General features: G+C 41.5%; 1 protein-coding gene across 1 annotated transcript in view; it reads right to left on the bottom strand.

Moving 5' to 3' along the window:
* The window catches only part of PUS10 (pseudouridine synthase 10), an 89055-nt gene that overhangs the window by 48060 nt on the left and 24113 nt on the right, over positions 1 to 16882 (bottom strand). The window contains exon 5 of the mRNA XM_063441407.1: positions 8336 to 8370. Coding sequence (XP_063297477.1) covers positions 8336 to 8370 — 35 coding nt within the window. The remainder of the gene's footprint in view (positions 1 to 8335; positions 8371 to 16882) is intronic.

A 16882-nucleotide genomic window follows, 5' to 3' on the forward strand; every position in this document is an offset into this window, starting at 1 on the left:
ATCTAAGTAATCATTTACAATTTGTGCTGTGGCTGTATCTAACCACTGTTTAGCATATATTCCTGTTTGACTGATTTACCTTAAAGGACCACTATAGTGCCAGGAAAACATACTCGCTTTCCTGGCACTATAGTGCCCTGAGGGTGCCCCCACCCTCAGGGTCCCCCTCCCGCCGGGCTCTGGAGAGAGGAAGGGGTTAAAATCTTAGCTTTCTACAGTGCTGGGCGGGGAGCATTCCTCCTCCTCTTCTCCTTCCTAGCGACGTCATCGGCTGAATGCGCATGCGCGGCAGGAACCGCGCGCGTATTCAGCCAGTCTCATAGGAAAGCATTTATAATGCTTTCCTATGGACGCTGGCTCTTCTCACTGTGATTTTCACAGTGAGAAGCAAGCAAGCGCCTCTAGCGGCTGTCAATGAGACAGCCACTAGAGGCTCTAGAGGCTGGATTAACCCTCAGTGTAAACATAGCAGTTTCTCTGAAACTGCTATGTTTATTAAAAAAACCTGTAACAGAAACCACGATAGGGCTAAGGAATGTGGCCAATAAAAAGGTATATATAAGGCTAGCAAGCCATGGATCGGTCTACATCACTCCTGCGAAAATGTGCGGGAACGAGGTCGTCTGAGTGAAGCGACCAGTGGTGAACCAGTAGAGACATGACGGAAGTCGAGGTTACTAAGCGGGCAGTGTCTATTTTGCTGTACGGAACTGGGATGTGTGTGATCCACCCAAGTGACCTGCGCTTGAGAGCTTAGCGACTAAGCCGATTGGGTAAGTCCCATAACAGTTGTTTTTTTTCTGTCACACTGTTTATGTGGATTGACAAAAAAAAAAAAACATCACTTTTATTGCCTTCTGCATTGTCCATCCAGATCCATCCATGTTTTTTGATGGCAATCACATGCTGCTGAGAGATGTGTTTATAAACTCCTTAAGATAAACACTGAAAAAATAATGCCTCCAAAGATAGTGCTTCAGACCTAAAACTGACCATGTTAATAGAGGCAAATTATGTTCTAGAAATAAAACTATTTTTGCGGTAATTGAGGATTTTTTTTTGATTATTTTCAAGAAAGCAATTAATTATTTAACATCCAAACAGGCACATAGCAGATGCATTTTTTATGGAAAACTAAAAGATACATATGACTGTTTTTACCCTTTATTTTACAGTACACCACATGTTCCTATATGGTTCTATGTTAAATTTTTTATTTTTTGGGTATTAATATTGTTTTAGTATTTTATTGTACCCTAATGTAACAATGCAATGATTTGTGGACCCAGTACATACTTGAAAACAAGATACCGTATATACTCGAGTATAAGCCGAGTTTTTCAGCCCATTTTTTGGGCTGAAAAACCCCAACTCGGCTTATACTCGAGTCAGAGTCTGTATTATGGCAATTTGCATTGCCATAATACAGACTGGGGGAGAGGGGGGCTGGCAGAGCTGTAACTTACCTGTTCTGCAGCTCCTGTCAGCTCCCTCCTCCTCCGCGCCGTCCGTTCAGCACCTCGGTCAGCTCCCAGTGTAAATCTCGCGAGAGCCGCGGCTCTCGCAAGACTTACACTGGGAGCTGACAGAGGGAGCTGCACAGACCGCGCGGAGGAGGAGAGAGCTGACAGGAGCTGCAGAACAGGTAAGTTACAGCTCTGCCAGCCCCCCTCTCCCCCCCACTGAACTGCCAATGCTGGACCACCAGGGAAGGAGAGCCCCCCTCCCTGCCATGTATCAAGCAGGGAGGGGGGACAAAAATAAATAAAAATATAAATAAAATAAGAAATAATAATAAAAAATAATAATAATAATAAAAAAAAATAAAAAAAAGGGGGTATAAGGACCACTGTGGGAGGGGGGGGGGGGTATAAGGACCGCTATGGGAGGGAGGGGGGGGATAAGGACCACTATGGGAGGGAGGGGGGGGATAAGGACCACTATGGGAGGGAGGGGGGGTATAAGGACCGCTATGGGAGGGAGGGGGGGATAAGGACCACTATGGGAGGGAGGGGGGGGATAAGGACCACTATGGGAGGGAGGGGGAGATAAGGACCACTATGGGAGGGAGGGGGGAGATAAGGACCACTATGGGAGGGAGGGGGGGAGAAAAGGAACACTATGGGAGGGAGGGGGGGGGAGAAAAGGAACACTATGGGAGGGAGGGGGGGATAAGGACCACTATGGGTGGGACGGGGGGATAAGGACCACTATGGGAGGGAGGGGGGGGATAAGGACCACTATGGGAGGGAGGGGGGGGGGTATAAGGACCACTATGGGAGGGAGGGGGGGAGAAAAGGAACACTATGGGAGGGAGGGGGGGATAAGGACCACTATGGGAGGGAGGGGGATAAGGACCACTATGGGAGGGAGGGGGGATAAGGACCACTAGGGGAGGGGAGGGGGAAGTAAGGACCACTAGGGGAGGGGAGGGGGAAGTAAGGACCACTAGGGGAGGGGAGGGTAAGGACCACTAGGGGAGGGGTGAGTCAGGACCACTGGGGGAGGGGGGTGAAGGAACATGGGGGTGGGGAGGTAAGGACCACTGAGGGAGGAGGAGGGGAGGTCAGGACATATGGGGGGGGGGCAAATATCCTTGCACCGGCCCTGCACACACTGCATTCATACACTGCATTCATACACACACTGCACTCACACACACACACACACTGCACTCATACACACGCTGCACTCATACACACACACTGCACTCATACACACGCTGCACTCATACGCACACACTGCATTTACACACTATATATACATTACACACTATATATACATTATACACACACTGTAAATAAATATTCAATTAATATATTTTTTTTAGGATCTAATTTTATTTAGAAATTTACCAGTAGCTGCTGCATTTCTCACCCTAGTCTTATACTCGAGTCAATAAGTTTTCCCAGTTTTTTGGGGAAAAATTAGGGGCCTCGGATTATATTCGGGTCGGCTTATACTCGAGTATATACGGTAAATCTTTTTTTTTTTTCTTTTTAATTCTTTATTTTATTGAGGCATGTGATTATGGTGGTACAGAAAAAAGAGAGGGAGACTTGCAAGAGTTGTACAGGATAGGGTCATCATAACAGGTTACCGAAGTCTCCTAGGATTATCAACCTCATTGTATATTATATGAACAAGCTTAGACCATAAATAGATAACAGGTTTGGTATTTGCTAGGCAAGGCACCTTTCCTGATAAGATAGGCACATGGATAGGGTTACATGCAAACACCATATTCAATTCACCATTTACTAGATATATGCTGTAAGTACCCTCGCCTTAGTCTGCTATCAAAAGTTAGTTATTCAAGTGTGTTAAAACAATACAGCTGTATATTGACTTTCGATCTAAATCTAGATAAGTTGCTCTAATGGACTTTACATCTGCTTGCATAGTAACGGTTATATTGGGTAGTGAGACATATATAGGCTATTTGATTATGCAGCATGCTAGATCAAATGGTGTGTAAGTAATTACGTTGTCTGCTTATAGACTGGTGCTGCTTGCTATTTATGCACTCTGCCTGTCACGGTTTTCCTAAATGCTTGAAGCAACTACCATACTGCAAAATGGGTGGCTACTCTAAACATAGGGCAAATTGACAAGATCAACTGAGATTCAACAGACATTAACAGTAAAGATAAACACGCTTAGTTTAAGAGAGCTAACACTTTTGTACCCAGGTATCGGCTATGGGAGATAGTGTGGGTCAGTCCCTGCGAGATCAGCCGATGCTCGATCTGGAGGCTGCGGTTACGTGCCTGCCGGTCTCGTTGAGGTTGGCGGGCAGCCAGGGATGGGTCGGTTTCACCTCCTTGCTCCGGGCTCGTTGTGAGGCCAGCATAATTTTTCCACGGGCCTGAGGTCTTGTAAAGGCCGGGCACTTCCCCATTCGGGCAGGTCTGGGGGCTGTGATGGTGGTTCGCCACCGGCGGCGTATGGGCCTCCACCTGTGTGGGAGATGCGTTGGGACATTGCCCTTCGGGGCCTTCAGCCCGGATGGGCTTGTGTGGAGAGTGGTTGACAGCTGTGTCGGGTTTATGCCCAAAGGTCTCCCGGTCCCCCTCCGGCTGTCACTCTCTCGTGTCTCCTTTGCACTCCTGCTCACTTGCGCTTGTGACTGTGTGGTGGCATGTCGAGTTTCCACCTTCGCCCAGAAGTACTCAAATAGCTTTTTCAGACGTGTGTCCAAGGATTCGTCTGGGCTGGATCGGCACTCTGGCATCGCATGGCCGTTGTTGGGCTGAGCATCCGCCATTTTAGTGCTGTTGCGGCCTGCTGGTTTGGCACGTAGTTTGAGCTGTCATCGTCGTTTGCCGGCCTTGTAAGTATACAAGATTTGTTGGTTGGGACCGGGATAACCCCCGCCGGTCCCAAGGGAGGGGGGGGGGGCAGCCCGATACTGCGGGTGCTGCATGCTTTAGTGAGCCGGGAGATCGGCCACCTCTCCCTTGCTCTGCGAGGTGTAGGCCTCGATCCTCTAGCCCGGGGTCCCAGCGGGCGATCAGATCGTGTAGGGTATCCCCCAGTTCCCGAACCTCTGTAGCACAGGGTAAGGTAGGTTGGGGTTCAATATGAAGCGGGTTCCCCTCGTTTTATGCTGGTGTTTGGGTTCAGACAACGTGACTGTTCAGCTCCCCTCGAAAACAAGATAAATCTTGTATGTATCTTTCCTGGTAAATGTATCTTTCCTGGTAAAATATTTTATAAATAAATACATGTTCGGGGTCAGGATCACCAGCTCATTCAATGCATGCATGCCACCGCACAGGAGATCAAATCTTACACTTATCATGGGAGATTGAGATATCGTTCTTTTTTATTCTACAAGAAATGATGCCTCCAATCCGCCACGATTTCTAAAAGAACCCACTGAACTTCATAGAAATCTACCAAGTTTGGCCGGGGGGATTTGGGGAGATATTCCTAAATGTGCACACCAGGATGACAGGTTGCCCATACAGCTAGGTGCTATGAAAGGGCTTGTTTATTAGCTGAAATGCCCTTTATAGAGTTGAATTTTACTTGAACAAATTGTTCATAATAATTACATTAAACAATATAAAATATATTAGATTCAAATAAAGATTTTAAAGTGTTTGAATACATTGGGTATTGGCCTCTTTTACAAAAGTTTTCAGGAAGCTTTTAATTAGACATTATAATGATTAAGACAGGGCTCTGATTAACTGAAAATAACGGTCAAAATATGTTTCTTAGTTTAGGTAGAGATACTGTAGGTAGCTACAAAAATTAAAACAGTTTCCTATTTGAAGTGTACTATTCCACACATTCCCTTTTAATTTTGTAGTATAATATTTGTATATATTTACATTATTTATTTTTTATTGAAAATATTGCTTTGTGACTACTTTGTGAAATTTTCCCCTTTATAATATTGTAAAGTGCTGTGGAATAAGTTTGCACTACGGTATATAAATACCAATAAGAATAATAATATGAAGATTTTACTTATAACTGTACTTATACATGTGCAGCGGTTTTGTCAGGTTGTTACGAAGATTTCTAGTTGTTCAAAAGTCATTTACATGCTTAGATGGCCACATTGTGTCATAGGTCAAGCAACATCAAACGTGAACTGTGGTTTGACAAGAATAGCCAATTCAACTGTATGGTTTGTCATCTCCTGCCTTACACGAGAGGTACCATCATGACATCAACGTGAGCAAAGAACTGTGGGCTTGACTGTGAAAACAAGACATTGTCTCCAAACTTTAGGATTGGCTGCAGTCTCCCTCCACACTATGTGACACGCAACCAGGGTGGGGTGACTAGGATATAAAGTATACTGGTTTAAAAAATACTTTGCTTTGTCAAAACACACTAACTGCCCCCATTAGATTATATTCAAAGAAGAGACGATAGGTTTGACTGTGACTCACAGGTTCCGAGGACAGGGTTTTGGTTTGAAATAAAATGAAAAATACATTCATGAAAGTAATGGTTTTCAAAGAAAGACAATTATGACAAAGTGTGTATTCCTATTGAAACTCCTTGTGTGTCAATATGCCTATAAATAAGGACTGTAGGTCGGTAAGGCAATTCTTTATTTATTTTTTTCATTTGTATGTTTTTTTTTTATTATTATTTTTTTTTAGGAGCAAGATTCTACTGCATTAAATATTTCTATTTCCTTTTTAGAAAAAAAGTGTAAAGGGCCAGTTTAAAAAAGGCTTAAAAACTTGAGAATGGCCATTGTACTTTATATTGCTGTTCCAGAAAGGGCATCGCAGGAAAGAATAGTGGTCATTTCAGTTAAGGTGTAACATTTTCAACCACATTTCTCTCATACGGTCTAAGAACTGTTCCCCATGTTTGGGGAAAAAGAATAACAGGGAAGTAAGTACTGGTTTAAAATGGAAAACATGATGGAAGAAGAAAGTGTATATTTAAGCTGAAGATGCTGGATGCTGATAGAGAAGAGAAAGGACATTTGTAACCAGAATACCTGCAGAAAACACAGAAATGCAGCTCCACGAGTCTGGTTGCTAAAATTAGCCATTGGAAATGTAAAGATATGAATTTCCACTGTCTGCGACAGGCAGAGAAATTATCACACTCTTTCCTCAAAGTATATATAACATTTCATTTAGAAAAATAAACTATTCTGAATTCAGAAAATAGGTATATGAAAAGATTATAAATGTGATCCTAGTTTATGTAACTGCATATATAATCCAAAATCCTCACACCCACTTACGCCCCAATAGCCAACTTAAACTAGGCTATTCAACCATATGGTGTTCTAGAGACCATTTGATTGGCACATCTTGGCATTTGGGGAACATTGGATTGTCTAAGATCATCTACACTGATGATCTCAGCCAAAGAGGCAGAGCGGCAAGGTAAAGACTGGCATAACTATAGTGTTAGAAATACATGTTTGTATTCCTAACACTATAGTGTTCCTCCAATTAAATCTCAATGCAATCAAAAGATATCATGTTAACATAGGGGCTACTCTCATATGTTCTAAGACAAGACTGACATAACTTGTCAAAAGTAGAGCTTTCGCCATGAACTTTTGTCAACTCCCAGCAGCTGTTGCTAGGACTGGCTGTCGGAGATGGCATCTTCTTGATCTTTACATGAGTTGGTCTGTAGAGGACTACAGTCTATGGAACTAAGTGATTGTGCCAGAGTACAAAAGTGACACACTGTTCTCTCAGATTATATCGTTAGTTTGATACTGTGATACATTCACATTGTTGACAACTACAGTAATTTACATTATATCATTTCAGTTTCAGCAGTAGTTGGCTGCAAAGTGAATGAGTCTCTCAGTATCTTACTTACGATATGTGAGAGAACAGTGTTTGACTCTGAAAGACAAAGATAAAGTTATCCAAACACTACACTCCTGAAGATATTTGGTACGTATAGCATAAAGTATTGAGGGTTCCTAAAAGATGAAAGTCTGAAGAAGGACCCCGTGAGAAAGGTGGTACAAGACTGTGATGGAGAGCTTAAAGCGTGAATATCTCCTGTTTGCTTATCTCAGGGGCTGCTGCACTATGAGAAGGTAAATCGCTTTCTGGGGCCTTTGCAAAACATGAAAAGATACCAAAAGTGTAAAAGCCGCTTTAACACAGAAATTAATACTTCTAAAACGTCAACCTGTTGTGCTCTGGTGTACAATGACCACACAAGGCAAGACAGTAATTGCAACAAAATAAATTTCACTTATAGTAACAAGCATTGATCATGGCCCAGCTCAAATAAGCAAATCGTGTCTACGTGCAATAGTTGTGGGTCAGAATAATCACATAAGCTGAATGAAGTGTGGAATAGTGGAATATTTGTTGAACAATGTATTGCATTAAAGAATAATTATCGGTGTGGCTATATAAAATAACTTAAAAAAAAAAACAAAAAAAAAAAAAACACATGCACAATAAAAACAGCAAAGCGATACCAGGCTATTTATAGTCCTGTCCCGAGAAGGAGGGAATCAGAGCTCCGTACTTACAATTAATAGGAAAGTCAGGTACATTTGGACATACATTATGTTCAGGCTGTGAGCCCATTGTGACCAGCACAACGCAATATCCATTAAATACATCAACTCGTACTGGGATAATATGAATCTGTAAGTATATTCACCAGCAGTTTACGGGGCAACCAGTTTATTTTCAAGAAAAACATAAGAGTAATCATGTGTGAAGTATGATCCTGTGATTAAGCATTTCATGAGAGCATCCACCTGTTTAGTTTCACTTTATATGTACAAACAGCATGCGAGTGACTTACTATTATCAAATGACAACAGCACAAACAGTGAAAAAACCCTAAATTAATTACTCACCCCATTTCCTGTTTTGCCTGTAGCCATGCAGAGTACTATGTGTTTACCGCCACACCCAGAAAAGGAGAGAAAAAAAAACACACATCACAAATTAGAGACATTTTATTTGGGTTGTTGTGATAATGTTTTTACATATTCACAGTCCTAGGTTTAAAAGCTGTCTGTTTTTTATTTACTAATATTCTACAATTTGGTGTTTAGAAGAAAAAGAAAACAAACAAACCTCTCTGAATAATAACTGCTAGAATTATGGGTGTTGGGTGGCTTGTGGACACTCTACTGTATAACCATAGTACTGATAAGTTTATAATGCTTCCTTGCTACTCACAGATTTTTTGCCCTAAAAAAACAAGCACACTGCAATCCAGATATCAACCATAAAAGTATTCTATGGACGGTTGAAGGTACCGATACCACACTTTTAGAGCTACTGTGGTCAAATATGCGAATACAGTTAACAGAATGCACAGTTGTTTCAATAATAACATTGGTTGTATCTTACTTTAATTTGATTTCTGGCAGCTCACCCAAATCCAATATCCAAGGTTTTTCTGGAGAAGCAGTTTTGAGGTTACACAAGATGTCCCAAAAGTGTTTGTGACAGCCTCTGATTCCATTTTCAATCACACAATAATTAATAGGCTCTACTGCTATTTAGTCATTTGCAGGACAGTTAAATATAATTACATTGATTAACATCCACTCATAAATACGTATATGGAACAAGAGAATGATTTGCTTCTGGTTTGCGTCTCCAAATAAGTGAGAGGGAATAAAAGATGAAATATCAATGGTAATGTGGTCAAAAGATAATTAGCTGAGGAAGCATGAGAGAGTTACTACCTTGGAAAAACAGACTGATATAGGTGAAGAGAAATAAAAAAAGAAACTGGTCAATGTGGAGCATATGAACCTGAGCCTCCCAACCCCATTTACAATTGCAAAGTTAACTAGTCTTCCCGTTATTTGCAGAATACACTTGGCAGAGAATTCCCTGCCCTGACGCCTCCAGTCTGCTCTCTGTAGCCTCCTCCTTCTGCCTCACACAGTGGTCTACTTCAGAAACTCATACAACAGGAAACACTCTTGACCTAATCTTCACCAATCTCTGTACCACCTACAACCTCTTCATTGTTCCATTTCCTTTATCTGACCACCATCTTCTGAACTTCGACATCGGCATATCCCATACCCAAATCTCACCACCCTCAACTCTCCAATCTCGCAGAAACCTCCACAGCCTTGATCTCCAGCATTTTTCCACCAAACTCCCCTTTTATCCATCTCAAATCTCACTTGCCCTAACTCTGCAACCTCACTCTACAACTCCACTCTCTCCTCTCAACTAGACATCATGGCACCTCCTACATTTAAACGCAGCAAGCGTTCCCAATTACAATCCTGGCAGACCAAGCTGACCTGATATCTCCAAAAATGTTCCAGAACTGCTGAACGCTGTTGGAGAAAGTCTCACTCTGCACCTGACTTCATACAGTATACATTTATGCTGCGCTCATACACTCTGGCTCTTTCCTCTGCAAAAGTAAATTACTTCAACACCCTCATAAGCTAGAATGGATGCTTGTCTGGACCTGGTTTTAACAAACAACGTTGATAATTTTGACCAACATTCAAGTAGGTGAGCACTTGGGAAATAGTGATCACAATATAGTGTCCTTTGAAATAAACTCAAAAAAACAAAAGCACATGGGGTATACTAAAACATATAATTTTAAAAAGGCCAATTTCAATAAGTTACGGGAAGCTTTACAATATATCGACTGGCATAAACTCTTTAGTGAAAATAACACTGAGGATAAATGGATCATCTTCCAACAAATATTAGAAAGGTACATTTCTCAGTATGTACCATTGGGAAATAAATATAAAAGAAACAAATTAAAACCAATGTGGCTTAGTAGAGAAGTAAAACAAAAGATTAAAAATAAGAAAAGGGCATTTAAAGCATTTAAATCGGACAAATCAGATGCATCTTATAAAAGATATAAGGAAGCAAATAATGCGTGCAAAAAGGCAATTAATTAGACTTGCTAAACTTCAAAATGAAAAAATGATAGCTAAAGAGAGCAAAACCAACCCCAAAGCATTTTTTAAGTACATAAATTCTAAAAAACCAAAACATGAAAGTGTAGGTACACTAAAAACTGAAACGGGGGTGTTAGTTAATGAGGACCAGGAAAAGGCAGACGTTTTAAATAACTATTTCTCCTCTGTATATATTAAGGAAGAACCCATGGCAATAGATGTGCAAATGATTGCTGCTAAAAACTGGCAGAATAATTGTAATTGGTTAACTCATGACAAGGTGCTGCAGCAACTAAATAAAGTTAATATAAACAAAGCTCCAGGGCCTGACGGTATCCATCCACGTGTACTTAAGGAACTAAGTGTAGAAATAAGTGAACCTCTGCTTTTAATCTTTCAAGATTCTTATCTTTCAGGAAGTGTTCCGGAGGATTGGAGGAAGGCAGATGTGGTTCCTATATTCAAAAAGGGTTCAAAATCCTTGCCTGGAAATTATAGACCTGTGAGCTTAACTTCTGTGGCTGGTAAAATATTTGAAAGGTTATTAAGGGATAATATTCAAGAATTCCTTGAGAAGAACATGGTTATCAGCAAAAATCAGCACGGTTTTATGAAGCACAAGTCATGTCAAACTAACTTGATTGCGTTCTACGAAGAAGTAAGTAGAAGTATAGATCAGGGTGTTGCAGTGGATGTGATCTATTTGGATTTTGCCAAGGCATTTGATACAGTTCCACACAATAGATTAGTGTTCAAACTCAAGGAAATCGGTCTAGATGAAAATGCTTGTTCTTGAGTAGAACATTGGCTTAAAAACAGAGTACAAAGAGTTGTCATTAATGGTAAATTTTCAAGCTGGACAGAGGTGGCAAGTGGTGTCCCTCAGGGGTCTGTTCTGGGACCCCTTCTATTCAACATGTTTATAAATGATGTTGAAGACAGCATTGAAAGTCATGTTTCAGTATTTGCAGATTATACAAAACTTTGTAAAATAATACAAAGTGAGCAAGATATTACTTTGCTGCAGAGGGATTTAGATAGAATGGGGGACTGGGCACTCAAATGGCAGATGAAATTTAATGTTGAAAAATGCAAAGTTATGCACTTTGGCGTAAAGAATACACAAGCAACGTATACCCTTAATGGAAGCGAATTAGGGATAACAATACACGAAAAGGACTTGGGAATTGTTATAGACAACAAACTATGCAACAATGTGCAATGTCAATCAGCAGTGGCCAAGGCCAGTAAGGTATTGTCATGCATGAAAAAGGGCATTCATTCTCGGGACGAGAATATCATTTTGCCTCTTTATAAATCACTGGTAAGACCACATATTGAATATGCTGTGCAATTTGGGGCACCTGTTCTAAAGAAGGATATCATGGCACTAGAAAAAGTGCAGAGGCGGGCTACAAAATGAATAAAAGGAATGGAACATATCAGCTATGAAGAAAGGTTAACAAATTTAAACCTATTTAGTTTAGAAAAACGTCGCCTAAGAGGGGATATGATAACATTATACAAATATATTCGGGGCCAATACAAACCATTGTGTGGAAATCTATTCACAAACCGGACTTTACATAGGACACGAGGCCATGCGTTTAGACTGGAGGAAAGAAGATTTCGTCTAAGGCAAAGGAAAGGTTTTTTTTACTGTAAGAACAATCAGGATGTGGAATTCTCTGCCTGAAGAGGTGGTTTTATCAGAGTCCATACAGATGTTCAAACAGCTACTGGATGCATACTTGCAAAAACAGAATATTCAAGGATATAATCTTTCAATGTAGGGTAATAACTGCTTGATCTAAGGATAAATCTGACTGCCATTCTGGGGTCAAGAAGGATTTTTTTCCTAGCTTGTTGCAAAATTGTGCTTCAAACTGGTTTTTTTTTGCCTTCTTTTGGATCAACGGCAAAAAACAAATGTAAGGAAGGCTGAACTTGATGGACGCAAGTCTCTTTTCAGCTATGTAACTATGTAATAAGCAAACTGTCCCGCCAACCAAAATGCCTATTTTACACTTTTCATGCTCTTCTTCACCCTGTTGCTCCCCCTCCTCCAACCACCCTTTCTGCCTCAAACTTTGCAACTCACTTCACTGAGAAGATTTCTACAATCAGGGAAGAGATCTCTAATCTCTCTTCCTCCCCTTCCAACACACCACCCAACCCCACTCACTCCACTGTTCTATGCTCATTCGCACCTACGACAACAGAAGAGGTTTCCTCTACTCTGGTCCACCTGCCCCATCACCTGTTCCCTCGATCCTATTCCCTCATATCTCATCCGCACTCTGTCTCCCTCTCTTGCTCTTCATCTCACTAAAGTTTACAATCTCTCCCTTTCCTCCGGCACATTTCCTTCACCCTTCGAGCATTCAACCATAATACCAAATCTGAAAAAGCCCAACCTCGAGCCCAACTCCCCATCCAACTACTGCCCTATATCGCTACTGCGGTTTGCCTCCAAGATCCTGGAGAGAGTTGTGTATGCGAGATTGACAGACTTCCTCAAATACAACTCTCTGCTTGACTCGCTTCAGTCTGGATTCCGCGCTAGTCACTCTGTTGAAACAGCTGTGACTTAAGTATCCAACAATTTAATCGCTGCTAAATCTCGCAGCCATTACTCTATCAATAATTCTCCTTGATCTTTCTGCTGCCTTCAAAACGGTCGATCATTGTAACGGCACCCCCAAGCATAAAAGGGGTTAAAAGCCGTTTAGAGGATATTCCCTTCTATATACACAGGCAGCTACTCCATACACCAATCTCCCGAACTGGAAACCATACGAAAGCTCCAACTCCCGAACCGGAACTATACGAATGCTGTAAACAGCCGAACAGGAAAAACCATATGAAAGGTTTACACTCCTAGCAGTCGAACTGGAACAGCTTACAATAAATCCCCCCAAGAACGAGACAAGGCTCCGTGTTGAGGGTCCACTAGGGGACCATGTGGAAGACTGGGACACAATTGTACTATGGCCAATCACAGACATACACAGTTAACACACTCCCATTCATTCCAGCAAAATCCTCCCCTCTGCCTGTGATATAATTACTGAACACAATGGGCTAACATAATTATAACAGGCAGGAAAATACACAGTTTTACACAATATTCATAACTTTAAAAGTATACATCACATTCACATAAATTAATAAAAACTTACATTTTCAGAATCAGCATACTCCAAATACAAACATACTCAAAAATCAGGCAATTCCTTCCATTGGTTTAAAAGTTAGGTCGAAGTCCTTTGTGACCAACTGAAGCATGCCTTTCCAGCCCAAACCTGTTCCACAGAGTCCTCTAATTGGCTTAACTGGGTGTGGTAAGCCAACTATCCCCAGGTACAGAAAATCTCTCTTTTCACAACAATAGCAAAAATACACAAAAATATATAATTCCTATCCATACTGAACAGAAACCCCACATTCAACCTATCCCCAGATGGCTTGGATCTGAGCGCTCAAAATATCCAAACAGCGCTCAGATGCCACAAACACAGTCAAATCGCCATGGGGTTTAGTTTTAGCATGGGCTGATGAGAGGGGCCATAGTCATGAGGCTGGCAATCAGGCTTCTCCATAACCCAGTGGTGAGGTTAGTTTCGCCACAATCATCAACAGCTTCTTCTCATTCTCCATAATCTCGGTCTATGAGATCCTGCTCTATCCTGGTGCTCCTCTTACCTCTCCCAGTGCTTTTTCAGTGTTTCTTTCTCTGGCTCTGCCTCTTCTCCCCAATCCCTTTCTGTTGGTGTCCCCCAAGGTTCAGACCTTGGTCCCCTACTCTTCTCCATCTATACTGCCTCCATTGATAAACTCATCAGCTCCTTTGGCTTCCATTATCATTTATATGCAGATGACACGCAAATCGACCTATCCTCTCCTGATCTTTCTCCGCCCATCTTGAGTTGTGTCTCTGACTGCCTCTCTGCGATTTCCAATTGGATGGCTGTCCAAAACAGAACTTCTGGTCTTTCCTCCCTCAAGTGTTGCTACTCCCATGTCTCCCTCCCTCCAAGTCAACGGCGCCACCATCACCTCCACCTCGCAGGCTCGCTGCCTATGTGTTCTCTTTGACTCCGACCTCTCCTTCACCCCTCATGTCCAGTCGATCGCCAAATCCTGCTGCTTCCATCTCAAAAACATAGCTCACATCCGCCCCTATTTAACACCAGACGCGGCTACGGTGCTGGTCCATGCCGTTGTTCTTGCTCGTGACTACTGCAGTTCCCTTCTCAGCAGTCTTACGTGTGTACCCAGATTGCACAGCTGCAATCTATTATGAACGCGGCAAGACTCATTTTCCTGTCCGCCTGCACCTCCCACACCTCCCCCAATCTGTCATTCCCTACATTGGCTTCCAGTTAGATATAGGGCTCAATTTAAGATTCTAGTGCTTGCTTACAAGTCCCTACATAATGCTGCTCCAACTTACCTATCCTCCCTAATACACAAGTATGTCCGGCCGAGGCCCCTGCGCTCTGTCAAAGACCTACATCTATCCTCTGTCTATACCCCCACATCTGATGCTCGCCTCCAAGGCTCCTCCAGGGCTGCACCTTTTCTGTGGAACTCCCTTCCCTTCTCCATTAGACTTTCACCCAGTCTCCACTCCTTCAAAAAATGTTTGAAAACACACTTCTTCAGGAAAGCATATCATTTAAACTGTTAGTGGATTTTCATCACTCCCCCCCCCCCACCCCCCCTCCCCCATGACTCCTCTCCTGCAACTGTCAAAAACAACCTACTAAGTTCCCAATGAATACTTTTCTAACAACCTATTTCATTACCCCTACTAATACCCTTTGTGTCACTATACCCCACTCCCTCTAGCATGTAAGCTCATTGAGCAGGGCCCTCAACCCCTCTGTTCCTGTGCATCCACTTGTCTGGTTACAATTACGTGTCTGTTAGTCCACCCATTGTACAGAGCTACAGAATTTTGCTGGTGCTATATAAATAATAATAATCAAATAATTTAGCTCTGGTGATCATCAGACTAGATATGTACATGGAACCCTTAATCGGAAATAAAACTCAAAACCATCTGTGTGACTTATGGTGGTAAAAAAGCTTATGCTTGAAATAGGGTCACTTGATCTCTAAATGTTGGTAATTATGTGAAATGGAAGTTTACAAGAAATTGAATTCAAAAGATGAGACCGTCTTCTTTGCATAAAGGATCATATGTACCAATTGACAAATCTGGAGTGAAGGTGTATTTGGAGTTTGGAACCACTATTGCAATAAACACATGATCCTATACTTCCATTACTCCGACCTCTGACTTGTCCATTGAAGATTTTAGAAGAGTTCATGGGATCCCACAACACAAATCATGTGAATTTTTACATTATGGAACTCCATTACATTCACTAACGGTTCAAATAAAAGCCCATCTATAAGGTGAAGAACTGATAATGCTAGTATGTTTGAATGGCTGATGGGAATGCCACATCGCTATACCATATTCAAAATATGAAAAATGCTACCAAGATATCAAGAGAGGGATACAATCAAATGGATAAAGAAACAGAAGATTATCTCCCAGTTTTACAAGCGTTTGAACATGTCCACATGTGATACAAAGTGTCAACTTTTGATGTAAAGAAAACAAAGAGATTAATCTCATCTGTGATTGCATTCTAAAACATATTTATACAGAGTTGCACCTCAAAACATAATATCACCACAAGTGTTCTTGTTGAAAGGGAGTTTTCACCCTACCAGTAGGATATCTGTCCTGTTTAGAAAAAACTGAGGATATTAAAAAAAATTTGAAGCGTACCAAAGATCTGAACTAAGATGAGGTAGTCCAAGAAAAACTGGGAATCCCACTGAAATAACTCCAATAATGCAAGAAAAACAGCTTATTATTATGCACCACAACTTCCTCTTTCATGGTATCAGAGAACTGACTGCCCAACAAACAAAATCTGTATTCAGAAAGGACTTTTTCATTTTCGGATTCTATTTGGGATACTGGTGTAGCAATTCCTTTTGTTGTGTGCTGTATATTTATTTTTGCATATGAGTTTTGGTTTCATCATATTAGTGTATTGTGTCACATGAGGAACGGAACAAGTGGCATTCCAAAAGTTTGAAGAGGTACTTACGAGACAGTTTGAGTAGTATATATTAAAGTATTTCTAAACTTGGTCATTACTGAGAGTTACTGTAAAGAAATCACTAACTCCATCTCAGAGAGGGGTTAGGAACTATGAAGGTAAGCCATCACTATATACAGGGACTTGCACAAGCATCAAACCTGTGACACAAAAAAACAAAAACACTTGCTTCAAGTGAGACAAAGAGGTATAAAGGATGTCTTTACGGAAGAGAGGTCTCTCTGGCCTATGCATTTCTTGCAGATCCTCTGTGTGCCCGGCGCCGCCATTAGTTTCAAAACAAAGATGTTTTAAACAATTGGGTACTTCCAATACTGCGGGAACAGTTTGAAAAAGGCCATTTCCAATTCCA

This window comes from Pelobates fuscus, chromosome 2 (genome assembly GCF_036172605.1).
Source record: "Pelobates fuscus isolate aPelFus1 chromosome 2, aPelFus1.pri, whole genome shotgun sequence".
NCBI lineage: Eukaryota > Metazoa > Chordata > Amphibia > Anura > Pelobatidae > Pelobates > Pelobates fuscus.